The 16,451-nt window shown below is 52.7% G+C and overlaps 1 protein-coding gene across 2 annotated transcripts in view; it reads left to right on the top strand.

Moving 5' to 3' along the window:
* Positions 1 to 4,642, top strand: part of KCNK9 (potassium two pore domain channel subfamily K member 9) — a 77,323-nt gene extending 72,681 nt beyond the window's left edge. For both annotated transcript variants that reach the window (XM_047073821.1, XM_047073823.1), the window contains exon 2: positions 2,581 to 4,642. In XM_047073821.1, coding sequence (XP_046929777.1) covers positions 2,581 to 3,422 — 842 coding nt within the window. In that variant the 3' untranslated portion in view covers positions 3,423 to 4,642. The remainder of the gene's footprint in view (positions 1 to 2,580) is intronic.
* Positions 4,643 to 16,451: the final 11,809 nt, after the last annotated feature.

Raw genomic sequence — 16,451 nt, 5'->3', positions numbered from 1 at the left:
ACTCCCACCCCTGCATTTTGTATAAATATAAACCCACTTGTTTACCGAGATGTGCCTCATTCTTTCCTGAAGACCTAAGCCTCCATCTGGTACCCTTTCCCTCTAGGAAGAAGAGCTTCCTTTAGTAATTGTGCCGTGCAGATCTACTGGGAACAAGTTTTCTTTCATGTTAAAACGTGCTTTGACTTCATTCCTTAGAATTATTTTTGTTATTTGATTTTTGAGAGCGAGTAAGCAGGGGAGGGGCAGAGGGAGAGGGGGACAGAGGATGTGAAACGGGCTCCGTGCTGACTGTGGAAAGCCCGGTGTGGGGCTCGAACTCATGAACCGTGAGATGATGAGCTGAGCCGAAGTCGGACGCTTGACTGATGGAGCCACCCTGGTGTCCCTTGACGTCACTCTTAAATGCTGTTTTCTGTGGATGCACAGTTCCAAGTTACCAGTCTTTCTTTGTTTGTTTCAAGCTCCTTAAAGATGTTCTTCCACGGTTTCCTGGCTCCTATTGCTTATGATTAGAAGGAGGAGTATTGAGATGGTTTTCCGTGGGATGTCTTGTTTCTTTCTGATTGCCTTCAAGACTTCTCTCTCTGGTTTTTAGCAGTTTGGCTCTGATGGCTGGTTTTCTTTGTAGTTCTCCTGCTTGGAGTTCACTGGGCTTCTTGAATCTGTAAATCTGTGTCTTTCACCAAATTTGGTCCATTTTGGGAATTCACTTTTTTTTTTTTTTTTGGTCTTGCTGGGATGCCTTTTGATATTTTCCTAAAGGTCTCTGAGGCTTTCAAAATTTATTTTTAATCTGCTTTTGCTCTGTTCTTCAGGTTGGATTTCTGTTACTATCTTGGTTGCTCTCCCCCTCGGCTTTCTCTTTCCCATTTTAGCCTTTCTGGCCTGACTCCAACTTTGTCCTGTCGTTTTCCCTCTTGTGCAAGGACGATGGGGTTTCTGAGGGGTTGGAGCTCCGTGCTGGCCCAGTGGGATTGAGGGCCAGAGAGGATGAAGAGAAGGCTCCCTGGAGGCAAGCATAGGAGGTCACTGCTCTAGCAAGATTAGGGCCCTTGGGGCAGGTAGGGCATGCACAGATTCACGCCAGGGGAGAGACAGACAAGCTGACCCTAAGTGATGTGGCCCTGGTAGAGAGCTGGGGGCTTGAGTAGTCAGACTGTTTCCTAGAGGGGAGAAGGGGCAGGTGGAGGTCTGGGGGCCTGGGTGGTCCCTACGGAGGTACCAGGCCCTGACTAGGTGCTGACTCAGCAGATCTGCACAACCCAGTCCCAGTGGGGACTGGGACTTACATGGGATGGTAGTAACACAAAGAAACCAGGGTTGGGAAGGGTTGGTGCCCAAGATAGTGCACATGATTAAAGAGCTATGGGCCCATAATGGCTCGGGGTAGCATCAGGGAAGCCTTTCTTGAGGGGGCAGGATTTGACATGTTGGAAGGTCTCAGTCTAAATACCGCCCCAGGATTCAGGGTTTGTTTTTTTGTTTTTTTTTTTCCTGGACAGTATTAGTTCCAGAATTTGAACTAGAGCCTACCGAGTCTCATGTTCTTTCTGCCATATTGTGCGGACCCTATCCTGGCTCTCACATGATCACTAACTAGCTGAATGACCCTGGCAGGTGCCTTCACCCTTCAAGCACTGCCATCGTCATTCAGAATGTGAGGAAAATACAGCTCAACTCTGTAAAGTTGACACGGGATGGATGAAGTTGCATGAAGAGTTTGAGAAGCACTTACACATGGGAGGTCTGGAAGGATTCTTTGGTCCCCTCGTTCCTGAGAAGCCCCCATTCACACAGTGGCACAATGTTATTCCTTCATTTGTTCAATATTCTACCTGCTACCTATCACCTTGGGTGGGGGTGGGGTGCGGGGATCCAACCGTGAACAAAGCGGATACGAGTCTTTGCTGTCATGGTGTGTATATTCCACTCTGCAATGACTGCTCTTGTCAACATCTCTGCCTTATTCTTGGTGCCTGAAAACTCTGGGCTCAAATCCCAGCTCTGAAGAAATCAAGTTATCCTGCTATTAAGTAACTGACTCAGTTTTCCCGCCCTTGGTGTTGGACTCGTCGTGCCGGGTTTGGAAGGTTGTTAGGAGGTCAGAACGAGGCACCGTAGGACCAGGACTCAGCAGAGAGGCAGCGAAACTGGTTGTTGCATGGTGGGCATATGTAATATTCTCCCTTGGGCTCACTCCTTCTGCAGTCTTCTCGTTAGTGAGTGTGCGGCTTTTCCTTTTCAAGCTTTGCTTTGCTCTAAGAGGAGCAGGGAAAGGCCCTCCGCACCCCTCTGAACGGCCCCAGATGAACCACCCCCAAGTCCCCCCCCACCCCTGAATTGCAAAGGACCCTTGACCGATTCTTCCTTGTTCCTCTCCCCCCCTCTCCCGGCCTCCACCGTCTTCCCAGCCCCAGCCTCCAGCGACCTCTCTTCCCCGGCTCGCCCTTGTCCTCCTCTCTCCCTCCCTGTCTGTCCCAGCCCCACCCCAACGGAGATGCCCAAGTGCGACCCCACCCCAGAGCTCACGGGGCCTCTCCTCACGCCTTCTCCCTGTTTTCTCACCCCTCCCCTCAGGTTATGGGCACGCGGCCCCGGGCACCGACGCGGGCAAGGCCTTCTGCATGTTCTACGCGGTGCTGGGCATCCCGCTGACACTGGTCATGTTCCAGAGCCTGGGCGAGCGGATGAACACCTTTGTGCGCTACCTGCTGAAGCGCATCAAGAGGTGCTGCGGGATGCGCAACACGGAGGTGTCCATGGAGAACATGGTGACCGTGGGCTTCTTCTCCTGCATGGGGACGCTGTGCATCGGCGCGGCCGCGTTCTCCCAGTGCGAGGAGTGGAGTTTTTTCCACGCCTATTACTACTGTTTCATCACGTTGACTACCATCGGGTTCGGGGACTACGTGGCCCTGCAGACCAAGGGCGCCCTGCAGAAGAAGCCGCTCTACGTGGCCTTCAGCTTCATGTACATCCTGGTGGGGCTGACGGTCATCGGCGCCTTCCTCAACCTGGTGGTCCTCAGGTTCTTGACCATGAACAGCGAGGACGAGCGACGGGACGCCGAGGAGAGGGCGTCCCTGGCCGGGAACCGCAACAGCATGGTCATCCACATCCCCGAGGAGGCGCGGCAGGGCCGGCCCCGCTACAAGGCGGACGCGCCGGACCTGCAGTACGTGTGCTCCTGCACCTGCTACCGCCCGCAGGAGTACGGGGGCCGCCCGGCCGCCCAGCAGAACTCCTTCAGCGCCAAGCTCGCCCCCCAGTACTTCCACTCCATCTCGTACAAGATCGAGGAGATCTCACCAAGCACGTTGAAAAACAGCCTCTTCCCCTCCCCCATCAGCTCCACCTCCCCCGGGTTACACAGCTTTACCGACAACCACAGGCTGATGCGACGGCGGAAGTCCGTTTAGGGTGCGGGGCGTGCCGGGCAGGCGGGAAAAGTCGCTTGTCCTCCTTGACGTCAAGTGCCACCGGCCCACCTCGTCTTTTCGTTCTCATTTATTCGTTCCGAGCATCCTTGGTTGTGATGGTCATTGTCACGATTACCTTCCCTCCTTCCTTTTCCCTCCCCCCCCACCAGGTTTCACGTCCTCCCCCACCGCCCCCGGCGAGACAGAGCAGGCCCAAGGGGAGAGAAAGGCCCGACTCCCTCTGAGACTCGCGTCTGAGCATGAAGCATGGATTCCTTCCTCCCTTCCTTCCTTCCCAGCGAAGAATGCCTTACACCCCTCCCCAGCTTGCCCCACCTCTGGGGTGGCTCTCCCAGGACAGGTGTGAGACCAAGACCACCAGGCAGAGCTGAGAGAATATACCCGACCCAAAGTTGCCCCCCAGGCTGCCAGCCGGCCAGGGACCACCGACGTGGTGTCTGCCCTAACTTCCTCCCTCTCGTCCTCCCGAGCACTGGGTGGGTGTGCGTGCGCGGATGGTGTGTGAGTGAGTGCACACGCCCGTGTACGTGTGTGTGTGTGTGTATCGTGTGACAAAGCGGAAAGTGGCAGGTATTAATTTTTCTTTTCCACGACACAGTTCTGTTAAGAACCTGCTTTCAGCTGCTTCCAAACAAAAACGGGAAAACAAAACCCACGAGGCTTTTGATTTACCATTCTGCCAAATCAAGCATGCCCCATAAGCAGGCTCTATCCCAGATGTGTCATGACCATATTCTTTAGACGCTACGTTCTAAATTATATTAACTTCTTTTTCGGGGTGGGTGGGAAAGAAGATACGGATCTTAGCTTGCCAGTTCAAAAATTTTTTAAAAGCATGCACTTTGTTAAAACTGGTATGCATTATCAACGCAAGAAAACAGAACTAGCAGCGGAATTAATCAAAAGCCAAGAATAATACAAATTAAAGACATTTTTAATTTTATCATCTCCAGTTCCAACAATTTACCGCACAACTGGAAGCGTCAGGGGAAACTGGAAAATTGTTGGAACCTCAGAGTATCTATTTTGTTATTTCCCTCTTGCTTACATGGTGGTGATGGTGGTTTATGCAGCATCGATCTGCATAAGTAAGAATCACAGTGTGGGATGCTTGGATGAGAATGGGTATTCGTGGATGTGGTTTCTTTTCCTAATAAAAAATGACAGGGCATTCCTTGTTTAAAATATATATATATGTATGTATGTAGTTCAAGAAAGACGGTCTCTAATTGCATTTGATTTGTAAATAAGGGCAAGTCTGTGTTGGTCTCAGGAAGCGTTTGGAGGTAAGGGTGGTGTCTTGGCCTGTTGGGAACTTGTCGATCACCAGGGATGGTTTTCCTGAGGAGTGGAGAAATTCCTCCCCACCCTCCCTTTAGATGGCTCAGTGGGAAGGCCTGTTAGTCTCCTGGGGGCAGCTAGGTCATTGAATATGGCATGTTGCAGGCCTTTTCAATGGCAGGAGTAAAGGAAAGTCTGGTGCCTTTCATTTGCCTGGTCACCACCCCTGTCATTTGTAAAACTCACCTATCCTCCCATGGCTTCTACATAAACTCAAAGGTCACGGCTCTTGGATAGAAAAGGGCTTTAACTGCTTTGCCCAGAAGCAGCAGTGGGAGCCCCCGTGGGATCTCCCAGAAGGGAGGATCTCCCTAGAAAGAGTGGACCTTCAAGCTTCCTGAAAGGAGAGGGCACTAAATGCCACCAGTCCCAAGCACCTGGGCCACTGGAATGAAATGCAGCAGTCCAGGCTCCTCCAAAGAGGCAGATACTGCAGTGTTTACGTCACATGTTGAAAATGGCGCCTGCATCAGGACACAGAGCCTGAGGAAGGGGTCTGGGAACCACAGCTTCTCGGGGCCAGAATAGACCGTTCTCAACCTTCAAGGTTGTCTCAATGCACTCATTTTGAATAGATACATATTTTAGGGATAAAAATTTGTCCAGAAAATAGAAGCAGTTAATTTTTTTTTCCCATCGGAAGAAATTTTTGGTGATAGAGGGTCACGGGTATGAAAATACTAGCCCATCCTTGCAGAGTGCTTCATGTATTGGAGGAGTCCGCTTAGAAGAAGTGTGAGGTTTCTCATCAAAACCTTTGTAAGGTGTGTCCTCAGATGTCTTTGATCTAGAGAGGAGACTGAGGTACTGAGAGGGTGAGGGGTTTGCTCAATGTCCCAGAGCTGGTCCTGGTCCAGGAAGCGGACCCCACCACACCACGGTGTCCTCGTTAGGCCCTCTACTGAGGGCACCTGCCTCTCTGTCCACAGGTAGGTGCACCAGGACCCTGGAGTCAGAGGAGCATGGGCTCAACTCTTCATTCAGAGCTGGTTTCCTGACTCAAATATCCATTTAAAGTGGCCTTCTACTTAAATGCCTCCAGTGACAGAGAACTCCTCCTTTCTTGGGGAGACTGGGAAAACATTCCGTATTCTATATTTCCACAGAGTTGACTGTTCTGTATAGGATTAAGGATCATAGGATGGAGTTTTTGCGGTTCAGTGATGACCACCAACTTAAATATTGGAAGCAGCATGGAACCTGTCCTGCCACATCCCTCTTATTTCTCTGTCCTTGGCGACCGTTCAGCCCTCTGAAGGACAATCAGTGAGTCTTCTCTTCCAAAGTTAAACATCCTTTTTCATGCTTGGTATATTGAGGGGACAGAGGGGAACCTAGCTTTGCTTCTTTTGTGACGGCCATCTCTTTCTTAGGTGATGGCCCAGCGGTTCGCTACCGTGGTCTCTGGCCAAGGAGTTCTCCATGCGCACCAATGAGGTGCTCTCTTGGGGACAGTGAGTCAAGGGCCTCCAGGGTCCTTCTCTTCCAATAAAATGGGTCTAAGGAATCTCCATCTCGGGCTTGGACACCTGAGACCTGCTCAGTCAGCACAAGAATCCTCAAAAAGCCAAGAGGAAGCTTAGTCTGAGTCACCTCACCAAGATCCCTCATTTTTCGGGGGGTGGGGGAGGAGTTGAGGTGCGGAAAGAGTGAGCTGGCATCTCAGGTCAGCCAGCCAGGCCCTTGGTCTTCTTGTGGGTTTCTCCTGCTTTCTTTCTGGCTCTTCGGTCACTGCTGTTGCTTATACCCCCAAGGTCCCTCAGCACCTCAAGGAGTCTCTGTTCCTCCCTCTCATGCCTGGCGACTTCTTTCCGGAGCCAGGCTTCTCACACCCTTCCAGGTAGCAGTGCCCACTCGGCGAAGGGGAGAAGTCACAGGAGTTTGGAGGCAGGCTTCAGCTTCAGTTAGGACGAGCTGAGAAGAGCTGCATTCCACCTGAATCACAGGGGGACTGGCTGGCCACCCAGTTCTAGATGCAGGGTCTAAAAGTCAACATACCTTGTAGATCCTTCAAGAGCTTTTGGACTCTTGCTCGAACGTTTTCCGCCTAGGAGATCTTAATCCATCCACTCCACCAAAGACAGGAGGGTGGGCAGTGGCCCTGATGGTCCCAAACAGGTCTGGGTGCTTTCTGGAGACCTTCCCTGTTTCCCTCTTCACCACACCCTTGCTGGGTGGAAGGTGCTATCACACCACGGGACTGTTAGACTCTCATTTACCTCAGAGTGAACCCACTGTCTGGGTTTTTGAGATGCCTGCTTAGCCCCGGAGCTGGGATCGGGTCTCTTCCCACCCACACCCCTTCGTCTTGAAACCCAGGCGGCAGACCCTTCAGCGCAGTCAGCTGCCCGGTGCTCCCTGCAGCATCTGTTGTGCTCCTGCCGTGCATCACTGATGGGGAAGAGCTGCCTGCACTGGGCATGATCACAGCAGGTCATTTGCAGCCCAAAGATCCCCACTGGGAAAGGAAGTGGATGGACCCAGGCTGTTGGCCAGGAGGCCCGCCTTTGCAGGTGCTGAAACCCCATCTGTAAAAAGGGGAGGGTGACTGCAGAACCTTGGCTGTTTCTTCTCTGCGCAAGGGGCCTTGAGTGGGGAACCGTCTGGAACAGTAACTCAGAAACCCACCAATAAGTCTAGGAGGTCGTTTTTCTCTGCCTCACCTAGATCTGAAAGCCTTGTGGATCCTGATTCCTAGCAACGATCACTAGCAGCTGGAAGGAACGGGTTAGAGGCGTTCACTGTGTGTGCACATTGACTTGGAGAGGGAGGTAAGAGCACAGATGATCAGAGGAGGAAAGCCACCCACCACTGAGGTCTATGGCCCTATTTCTTTACGCAGTCTTTTTAAATAATTGGCCCTAATTAAGATACCAGTTACGGGCATCCACAGAGGCGTGAGGTCTGAGGTCTGTGTTGGAATGCATCCATTCTACTAGTGTGACGGGTACCACCTTCTGAAGTGCTCCAAGAGGGGTGTCAGACTGGGCGAGTGTCACGTGCAGGCCTGCTGCTGGGGCTCTGATGTGGGTTTCCTCCGGTAATGGCTTGTGTGGGGCTCTGGACGCCTCCCAGTAGAGGAAGGGTTGGCAGGGCAGGGACCTGGTGCATACCTGCTGCTTCGCTGGGCCCCCAGAAGTCATAGGACCTTCCCAGACCTCTTACTGTCCCATAACACGACGGGACAGCTTGGGTGGGATTGATGAGCACTTAGCACAAAATGAATTTGACCCATGAAGACGTGTGCCCTGGGTGCCCCCATCAATGTGCATATTTGAAGGTCAGGACACCAGAAAGAATACCAGCAACGATTTGGTTTGGCCGGGTGCTGGGGAGACAGAGAGGGACATGTGATGACACCGAGAACAGAGGTCATCACGTGAACCAGGACCCGTACGTTCTGCGTTCCCCAGAGCCCTGGGCAGAAATCCATCTTGACCGCACACCTTGGTAGGCGCTGCTGTTGGGGGGTGGGGTGGGGGGGAGATCTTGTTTGCATGATTCTCCCCACCGACTGTTTTGAAAGTTCCAGATTAAAGTTGAGAGAACAGCATGATGAATTGCCGTATACCTATCACCCAGACTCCCCAATGTTTGGTACTTTGTGACATTTGCTTACCTCTCCCACCCTTCCCATGCCCTCATGCCCATGCCGAGGTATGTGGAGAATGAAGTGGGGTCTGGAACATTTAGGTGGATCAGCCAAAGAAAAAATTGCTGATCTCCTGGGAACGAGAGCATTGTCCTAGAGAACAGTGCCCTTAACACCTTAGGAAAGTTAGCATTCGTACAATAATAATATCTCAAATCCAGCATCCACATTTCCCCGATTGTCCCAGAAATGTCCTCCGGAGCTTTCTTGTGAATCGGACAGACAGCCCAAGGTCACGTTCCATGTTGCCTGTCTGGTTGGCCCAGATTTGCCCGATCTAGGACATTCTTTCTCACCATTTTTTTCTTTTGGGAGATTGCCATTTTGAAGAGTCCAGGCCAGTTGTCTTGGGGAACGGACCCATGATCTGCTTCCGTCTGCTGGTTTGCTCAGGTTAGGGAATTTTAGGCAAGAAAACACTGGAGATGTGTAGCCATGATTAATGCATTTGAGGGGTTTGGCGCTCTTGAGACCTCTGTGATTACCCCTCTCGTTGTAGAAAGAGAAGTCACATTAAACGTGGTTCTCTTGTGTTGGTGAGACTAGTGGAAGCTTCTGGAGGTGTCCATGAGTCCCTGGATACCGAAGCCCAACACCGCCCTGCTATTTCTGACTTCTGACACGGAGCTCTTTGCTGTGCTGTGGAAACACCAGCCATCTTTTCCCTGGACATCTGTAGGGGTGATCCAGCTATAAATACACACGAAGCACAGAGATCTGCTTTTATCGATTTCAAAGCTGGCTGGCAGGTAGAACTCAGTAGGACTGTTGTAAGGATCCTGTAAGCTAGTTAGGGTGCTCTGGCACCTGATAGCTGCTCAACGAGTATTAATGATCGCTGAGCCTTTCCTATCATTAATAATCATAGAACTGTAATTGGTTTCATGGCAGTGCTCTTGGCTATTAAAGACTGTGATTCTGACCTCTGTCTTTGAGATCTTTACCCCGGCAGGTTCTATAGCACGGATTTTTCAGTTCTGATACCATCAAGCAGCCTACCTGCCGTGGCTAAGTGACCTTTCATTTTGATCAAGAAAATCAAGAAAACATGCCCAGGCAGATTCCCACCTCTGAGCCTTTGCCCCTGCTGTTCCTGCTACCTGGAAGGTCTCCCTGCTGCTTTCCAGCATGCAGGTGGAGAAGGGGGCTTCTCCCTCATCCTTCAAAAGCCGCTCTTGACCCTTTGTCCCTTGATGGACTCAGGGATGCCTTCCTCCAGGCTCCCTAGTTCTTTCTGTCACAGAAGAACATTGTGGGGGGCAAACGGCGATGGCCCTGGCCTTAAGCGCTGTAAGTGCTGGGAGGACCCAGAGAGGTGAACCGTGACAGTCCCATTTCTAGCTTCTTGCCTACGTGGCCACTCATCCCCGCTATCAAGACATGTCTGACCTTCAATGCAGGTAGTTGCTCCCTCCCTGAAAATCGGTGCACACCTGTGTGTTAGAAATCCGTCACCTGCCATTGGTTACTCTGTGTCATTTGCCTGCCAACATTGAGTGTGCCACAAGCTGCCCACGGCTGGGCACTTCCCATAAAGTGGGTGATTGGTACGTCCTCAGTCTCCAGAAGCACGCTTGTGACATTTCACCCTGCAGTGGGGGGAGGGGGCCCTGTGGTGGCCCCGTCTGTCACCAGGAGCCAGGTCAGTGCTGTGTTCTCACGGAAGTCCCGCCAGTAGAGGCTGAGTAGTGTGGGACCATGCGCAGTGAGTGACCGGAACCTCTGGGGCCTCAGCTCTGCACCTGCCCAGCATGGCTCTGGGGCCCTGGGACACAGGCACACCCTTCCTGCCTCTGTGGGGCAGCGTGTGGGGAGGAAGCCGCTTAGTCTGGTGGCACCTTGCACACCCAAGACTGGCCTCTGACATTCACAGGTGGGGGGTGGTTTTGCCTCTCTGGGCCTCCGTTTCCCTAGCTTTAAGTTGGAGGTTAGAAATAAACCCTGCTGTGCAGAGTGGCTACGGGAACCACAGGGGATGACACTGGGTACCCGGTCCATGCCAGGTGCCCCACTGGTGCCCTCACCATCTGCTGCTCTCAGAGCGGCCAGCCTCAAGGCTCCCGTGGGTTAACTCCCAGGCATTGGACTTGAAATCATACCGTGGAGAGGAAGTGATGGAGTCTGGTCGAGGAACTCAGGTAGGGCTTTGTGGAGGAAGTAGCTTTTAGAACTCTCTGGGCAAGCCTTGAAGGAGCAGGTGGGTGCTGTTTTCAGCAGAGGCATGGCACAGGAGTGCAGATTTCAGCCAGCGAGCAGTGGAATCCTGCCCCAGAGCCACACCCGACAGATAGGAGGCAGCGCGACTGTCCAGGCCCTTCACAAGCTGCTCACATCCTCAGTCGTTCGGGCCAGTCTTGTGCTCAAGAACATTCCCTGGCTCCCCAGTGCCCACACAGTAAGTTTATTTCAAGGCCCTTCCCCCTCACACCCTAGCCCGAGTCTCAGGCTTCTGTGGAGGACCTGTCCATCCGAATGTCCCTACTGGGGTCTCCTCTCGTGACAGAACTCCACAGGCAGATCCTGGAGTCTCACCAAACTTGAAGCCTTTGGAGTCTTATCGTTGAGGTGGAGTTAATGGTTGTGTGTGTGTGGGGGGGGGGGGGGGCAGGGAGTGTTTAAGTCTTCTGGACATTGGCTCTAATTTGCATAGGGGAACATTTTTGGATAAGGGCTGCTTGGTCTGTCACTCGGGCATCCGTGGGACTTGTCCTGGCAAAGTCTGACAGCTACCAAAGGTTAGCATGGAGCTGATGAAAAGGGAAAGGTCACGCTCACTTGGTGTGAAGAATTTGCCACTCCCTGATCAACAGATTCTGTGATTGCCTGTGACTAGGGCCTCGGGCCCTGGGCTAAGGCCTCATGGGAGTTGCAGATGCTGGTCTGGGCCCCTGCCCTTATTCCAGGTTTCTCCCCTCGAGTTAGGGTCTCTTATGGCTGTGGTGCTGAGGACAGGGCCCTTTGAAGAGCCAGGGCCGTCTGCCGTCGTGGTGAGCGCTGGCGGGCACGTGCCATGATTTCCGGTCAAGGTCAAGGAGTGGCATCCTGGTATGGAGCTCCCCACTCACCCCCGTAGGCAATGCGTTGTGGACTTTGATTTTGAGGCGAGGCCTCTGAGTGGTGGAGGCTGAGGGGAGGCATTGGCTGAGTGGAAAGTAGTCTAGCCTAGGAAACGTGACCCAGGGTTCAAACCTTGCCTTTGTGATTTGCTGTGTGACCCAGAGCAAGTCATTTCACTTCTCTGGGCCCGAGTTTCTTCCTTTCTAGACTGAGGGGTTTGGCCAAGGTCCCAAATTCCCACCCTGCCCCACCCCTCCCCCAAACCTTGTCTGCCTCGTTCTCTCTGCCCCCAGCCCCAGCCTGGGGAGGACCAGCTGGGCTGACGTCAACTGGCATCTGGAAGTATCTACCCAGACACCTTCTGCTGAAGGTAACTCTCCCAGTTAGACGTGTTTAATGGCATATGGATCCTTAATTAACCGATAGCTTCTTGTGGTGCATCTTTGCTTAGTTTCCTGGGTCTACGTAAGGCACCCTGACTGCACAAGGTGCCTGTTCTAAAGAGAGAGCACCTGTGCCCGGGGGAACCCTGGGACGCCGTGTCTGCAGCCCTCCCCCTCGCTGGTAGGAGGATGGGTCTGCCTCCCCAGGATCTGCCTTCCCATTAGTCCGGAAACCCCGGTTCTCCCTTCCATCTACCTCTGTTCTTCCCTGCTGTGTTCTCAGCTCGTCCTGACTTCAGGGCTCTTTGCTTCCTGGGAGGATATGTCGCCCCCCCTACAGAAGCCACTGGCTCAGCACGGGGCCTCCTGCAGGGCCCCATCTGACTCAGGTCAGCTGTCTTTGCTCTGCTGGGGCTGAGCCACGACAGCTCTTGGGCCTGCACGCAGTGTGGCACTATGTAGACAGCCCCTTTACTGCTCCTCCAGTCTTGTGCTGGGTGGGGCGGCTGGGCTCAGAAGTAGCATCACTGGGAGGGAGCCCTGAATGCACACTTTCTGGCCCTTCCTCCCCAGGCTCTGTGCTCAGGCTCACAGGGAGAGGTGGGTCTTCTTGCTTACCAGAAGGGACACGGGGACTGCCTGAGGGGGGAGGCAGAAGGGGGTCACTTCTAGGTGAACGGGGAGGCTTCCAGATGGGCGGGCATTGGACAGGACAAAGTTCTGGGCCTTCAGGAAGAGCATTTGCTGAATGTGCTGGTTCCTTCACATGGTTCAAATGCCCAGCTCTGTGCAAATCACCAGGGCCCAAAGCCCGAGAGGAGAGCCATGCTCAGAGCAAGCCTTTGTCATTAATCATGCCAAGCTTCGTCCTCAGGTGTCTTGGCTGAGTAGCAGTGGCCCCAGAGGGCAGACCCCAGCCCAGAGGGCAGTTCCCTGCTACTGGGAGGGTGGGCTGGTGGACCCAGGCAGGAGGCAGGGGAGTCAGAATGTGACTATGAGATGCGGGTCTCCCAGAAAGGCCATAGGGTCCCCTGCATGAGGCAAAGGGCCTGGCCAAAGGGGACGGAAGAACTTCAGCTGAACCCTCTCCATAGTCTACTCTGTGCCTGGGGAGGTCACCGTCCCTGGGAGGGAGACATGAGAATGGCTTGGAGGAGGACTGACGTTCAGATAGGTCATCCGGGTGGACATGCCCCATCTCCCTGGGCCCCTGTGAAGGGTCTAGAAGGGTGGGATTGTTCCAGAAGGATTGAGAGTGGAAAACCCGGTCCTTTAGATGCTGCCTGGGTTCTGCCTGAGGCACAGGGGCATGGCCTTCCTGGAACCTGTGCCTCCTTGCCTGGTGACCATGGGAGGAGTCAGGGCAGGAGGGCACTTGCAAGGTGAGGCATCTCTACTTGGGGAAGCTTGTGTTCTTCATGGCTTCCTGTCACTCCTGGGTCCCAGTTCAGGTTCCTGGAGACCTCCAGCATCCAGAGAGCAGCTCTTGGTTTCGTGAGGTGTGGCCCTCAGCCTCGGCCAGTGAAAACAAAGCCCTAGCATTGCTTCTTCCAGCTCCTCAGCACTGGGAGCTGGCGGCCTCAGGGACCTCTGTCAGCACCTGGCCCTAGCTTCCTGCCTCCCCCTTTGTGATCGGGCCACATGGCCTTGGGCAAGCCGTGTCTTAGTCTCTTGCACGAAGGATGATGTAATAGCCAGGGAGAAGCAGGTGTCCCCCAGATAGGTATAGGTGGAGATGAAGGAAATACGTGTCACTATGTGTGGGGCTCTTGCTTGACCTTTCAGTGGGGGGGCAGGACCAGGTGCTCCCAGCGAAGGGTTCCTGAGCTGGACCAGCTCTTCTCTCCCAGGAACAGCACATTTTTCAGGTACAGGTTTTCTGTAGGCCTTCTCACACCGATGAATCAAGTCTCCATCTAGTTCCTCCGACCCTTCTCTGTTGATGGGTTCTCCTCTCTGGCCCCACCTTTCAGTTCCCAGTGGACCAGATGCTTGGTGATGGGGTGGGTGGGAGGTCCTCCAAGGACCTGAAGCCCACAGTCTGTCCCAAGCCCCTGACAAACCTTGGGGGAAAGTCTTGCCTTTCCTTAATCTAAGGGGACCCTACAGCCACCAGGTGTGAGCTGCAGCCATGGCGGCCCTGGTGGCTCCAAGAGCCCCTATGTGTGGTATGGCCTGCTGATTATTCACTGAGCATGCTGGGCATCGGCCATGGGCCAGCCTCAGCAAGAGGCATGGTGGTGAATGGGACCATCAAGGTCCCTGACCTCTGAACACCAAACTCTAGCACATGCTTCCAAGATGCCCGAGGTCTAGAAAGAGAGTCGGCTGAACAGATACTGGGATGAGAACATGTTTCAGCAATTACTGTAGTTTGAGCTGAATTTTAGGAGTTGGGTAGAAACGTAAAAATCCAACGAACAGAAAAACCATGATATCGAGAACCCAGTGGAGCAGAACCCACAATTAATAATATTTCTCTATAATTTGATGGCTCCTCAGAGAACACACTCCTGAAAAAAGGCCAATTATATATTGGTTTATTCAGCCTACAAATAGCATTTTGACAGCCATCTGGGGATGGCAGGGACTTCCAGAGGTTCTCTTAGGCCACCCTCTGCATTATCCAGCTTACCCCCACTGGAAGGTTTGAAGCAGTCTCGTATGCCCTTAAATGTTAACTATGGGGCTTGCAACTAAACCGACATCAGACGCAGGCAGAGACTTCAGAGAAGACAAGTAGGTTTTAAACCACTGATCTGGTTAACAAGGAGGAAGAATTTCTAGTCTATTCCCAGCAGGCCAAGAAATTACAGATGCTCCCTCGAAGACGCACAATTTTTAATGTCAGCCAACCGTGTGTCCTTGTACCTCAAAACTTTAACAAGAAAAAAGCATCATTTGTGACCCCACGCATAGAGTCGTTAAGCTTGAATTAGTTACAAACTCACACGCAGTGAAATGATGGGTATATATGCACGGGAATGGGGCGGGCACAGAGATGTGGATTCTCACATATTCATTTAGAGCGTGTGTGTGTGTGTGTGTGTGTGTGTGTGTGCGCACTGACTGGGTATCTGAGTTTTTTTGTTTTTTTTTTTCTTCATTGCTGGACATTTTCATGTCTGCGTGTGAAGAGGACAGGGGTCTGGTTCTGATGGGCGTGTGGATGTGGCTGGAGGCCCTCAAGGATGTTCCCAGGGGACGGTTTTGGAAGTCAGGATGTTTCTACCAGAAGCTGGGCCGGCTCGGCCACACTGTGGGTGGATGGGATGGTTTGTCCCGAGCCCCTTGCTGGGACCTCCCTTCCCACCCTGGTGGGTGGTTTGGGCACCGGACCACGAGTCTAACTGTGGTCTGGGCATCGGACCAGGCGGTGGGAAGCCATTCCGTGTTCGGCAAAACCAGTGATTCCAACTGGACCACAGTGAACCAAATTCCAAGAAGCCTACTCTTGTCCTTTTCCTGTGTTTCCCCTTTGTTGATCTTCTCTGGCCTTCTCCGCCTGTGGAGAGGGCGCCTTCACAAATGGCCTTAGCATGCCGTTCTGAAGTTGAACAGAATGAGATAACCATCAACTGAAATCAGAGGTATTTATTGTCACAGCTTACCTGAAGAACGAAAACAAACAAAACTGTATCACCAATGTTTACAAGTCCGAGTAGACATCCAGCCCGTGTAAAATATGTAATTTATGCAAGGGATTGCATCTTTCTTTTGTAACGAATGCACTAAGCAACCTGTATATATTTTACAATGTCTTTACAGAAAAAGAAAGAATCATTTACTGTAGTGTTGTAAAATAATGCACTTTTCTAATTTTTTCATTAAAATCTCTATGGCACGTTTGCAAATGTGTCTTTGTCTTCCTTCACTAAGACAGGGCAAGAGTCCCCCTGATGTGGGGCCCCCCACCCCTCAGCCACCTTCTGACGGCTTCCTGTAGCGAGGTAGACAGGGTCAAAACTGGGCAGCCCATGGCAGGCCCACTAAGAAACTTGGTCCTAAAAAGCCCAGCAAAGACCTCAGCTGAACCGAGAGCTGATTTGCCAGTGTTTGTTTTTCTTAAAAAAATTTTTTTAAATATTTATTTTTGACAGAGAGACAGAGCCAGAGCATGAGCAGGGGGAGGGCAGAGAGGGAGACACAGAATCGGAAGCAGGCTCCAAGCTCTCAGCACAGAGCCCGGCGCAGGGCTCAGACTCACAGACCGTGAGATCATGACCTGAGCCGAAGTCGGACGCTCAACCGACTGAGCCACCCAGGTGCCCCACAGCATTTGTTTTTCTTTTCTGAGTGAGGAGCCTTAGTTCAAAACAGGAGACGTCCCCTTTGCCCCTTTTCAACTACTGAGTGTTGAAGAAAGATGGGGAAAACAGCAGGTGCCCGGTATTCTCTAAATCAAGGGCAAAATCTGTGGTAGCCCCCCCCCCCCGACGTTGGGGGCTTCCTGACTTCACTCGTGCCCAGGAATCACAGGCCTCATGGAGCCCCACCTGGGGATGCCAGGGTCAGAGCTTCCCGGGGGCCGTGGCTCCCCAATCTGGGCATCACCTTTGCCCGAGGGCTCCCACA

Source organism: Lynx rufus, unplaced genomic scaffold, assembly GCF_022079265.1.
Source record: "Lynx rufus isolate CCGP_SWC_20201006 ecotype Redwood Valley unplaced genomic scaffold, mLynRuf1.p SCAF_12, whole genome shotgun sequence".
NCBI lineage: Eukaryota > Metazoa > Chordata > Mammalia > Carnivora > Felidae > Lynx > Lynx rufus.
This window is presented reverse-complemented; position numbering and strand designations above follow the sequence as displayed.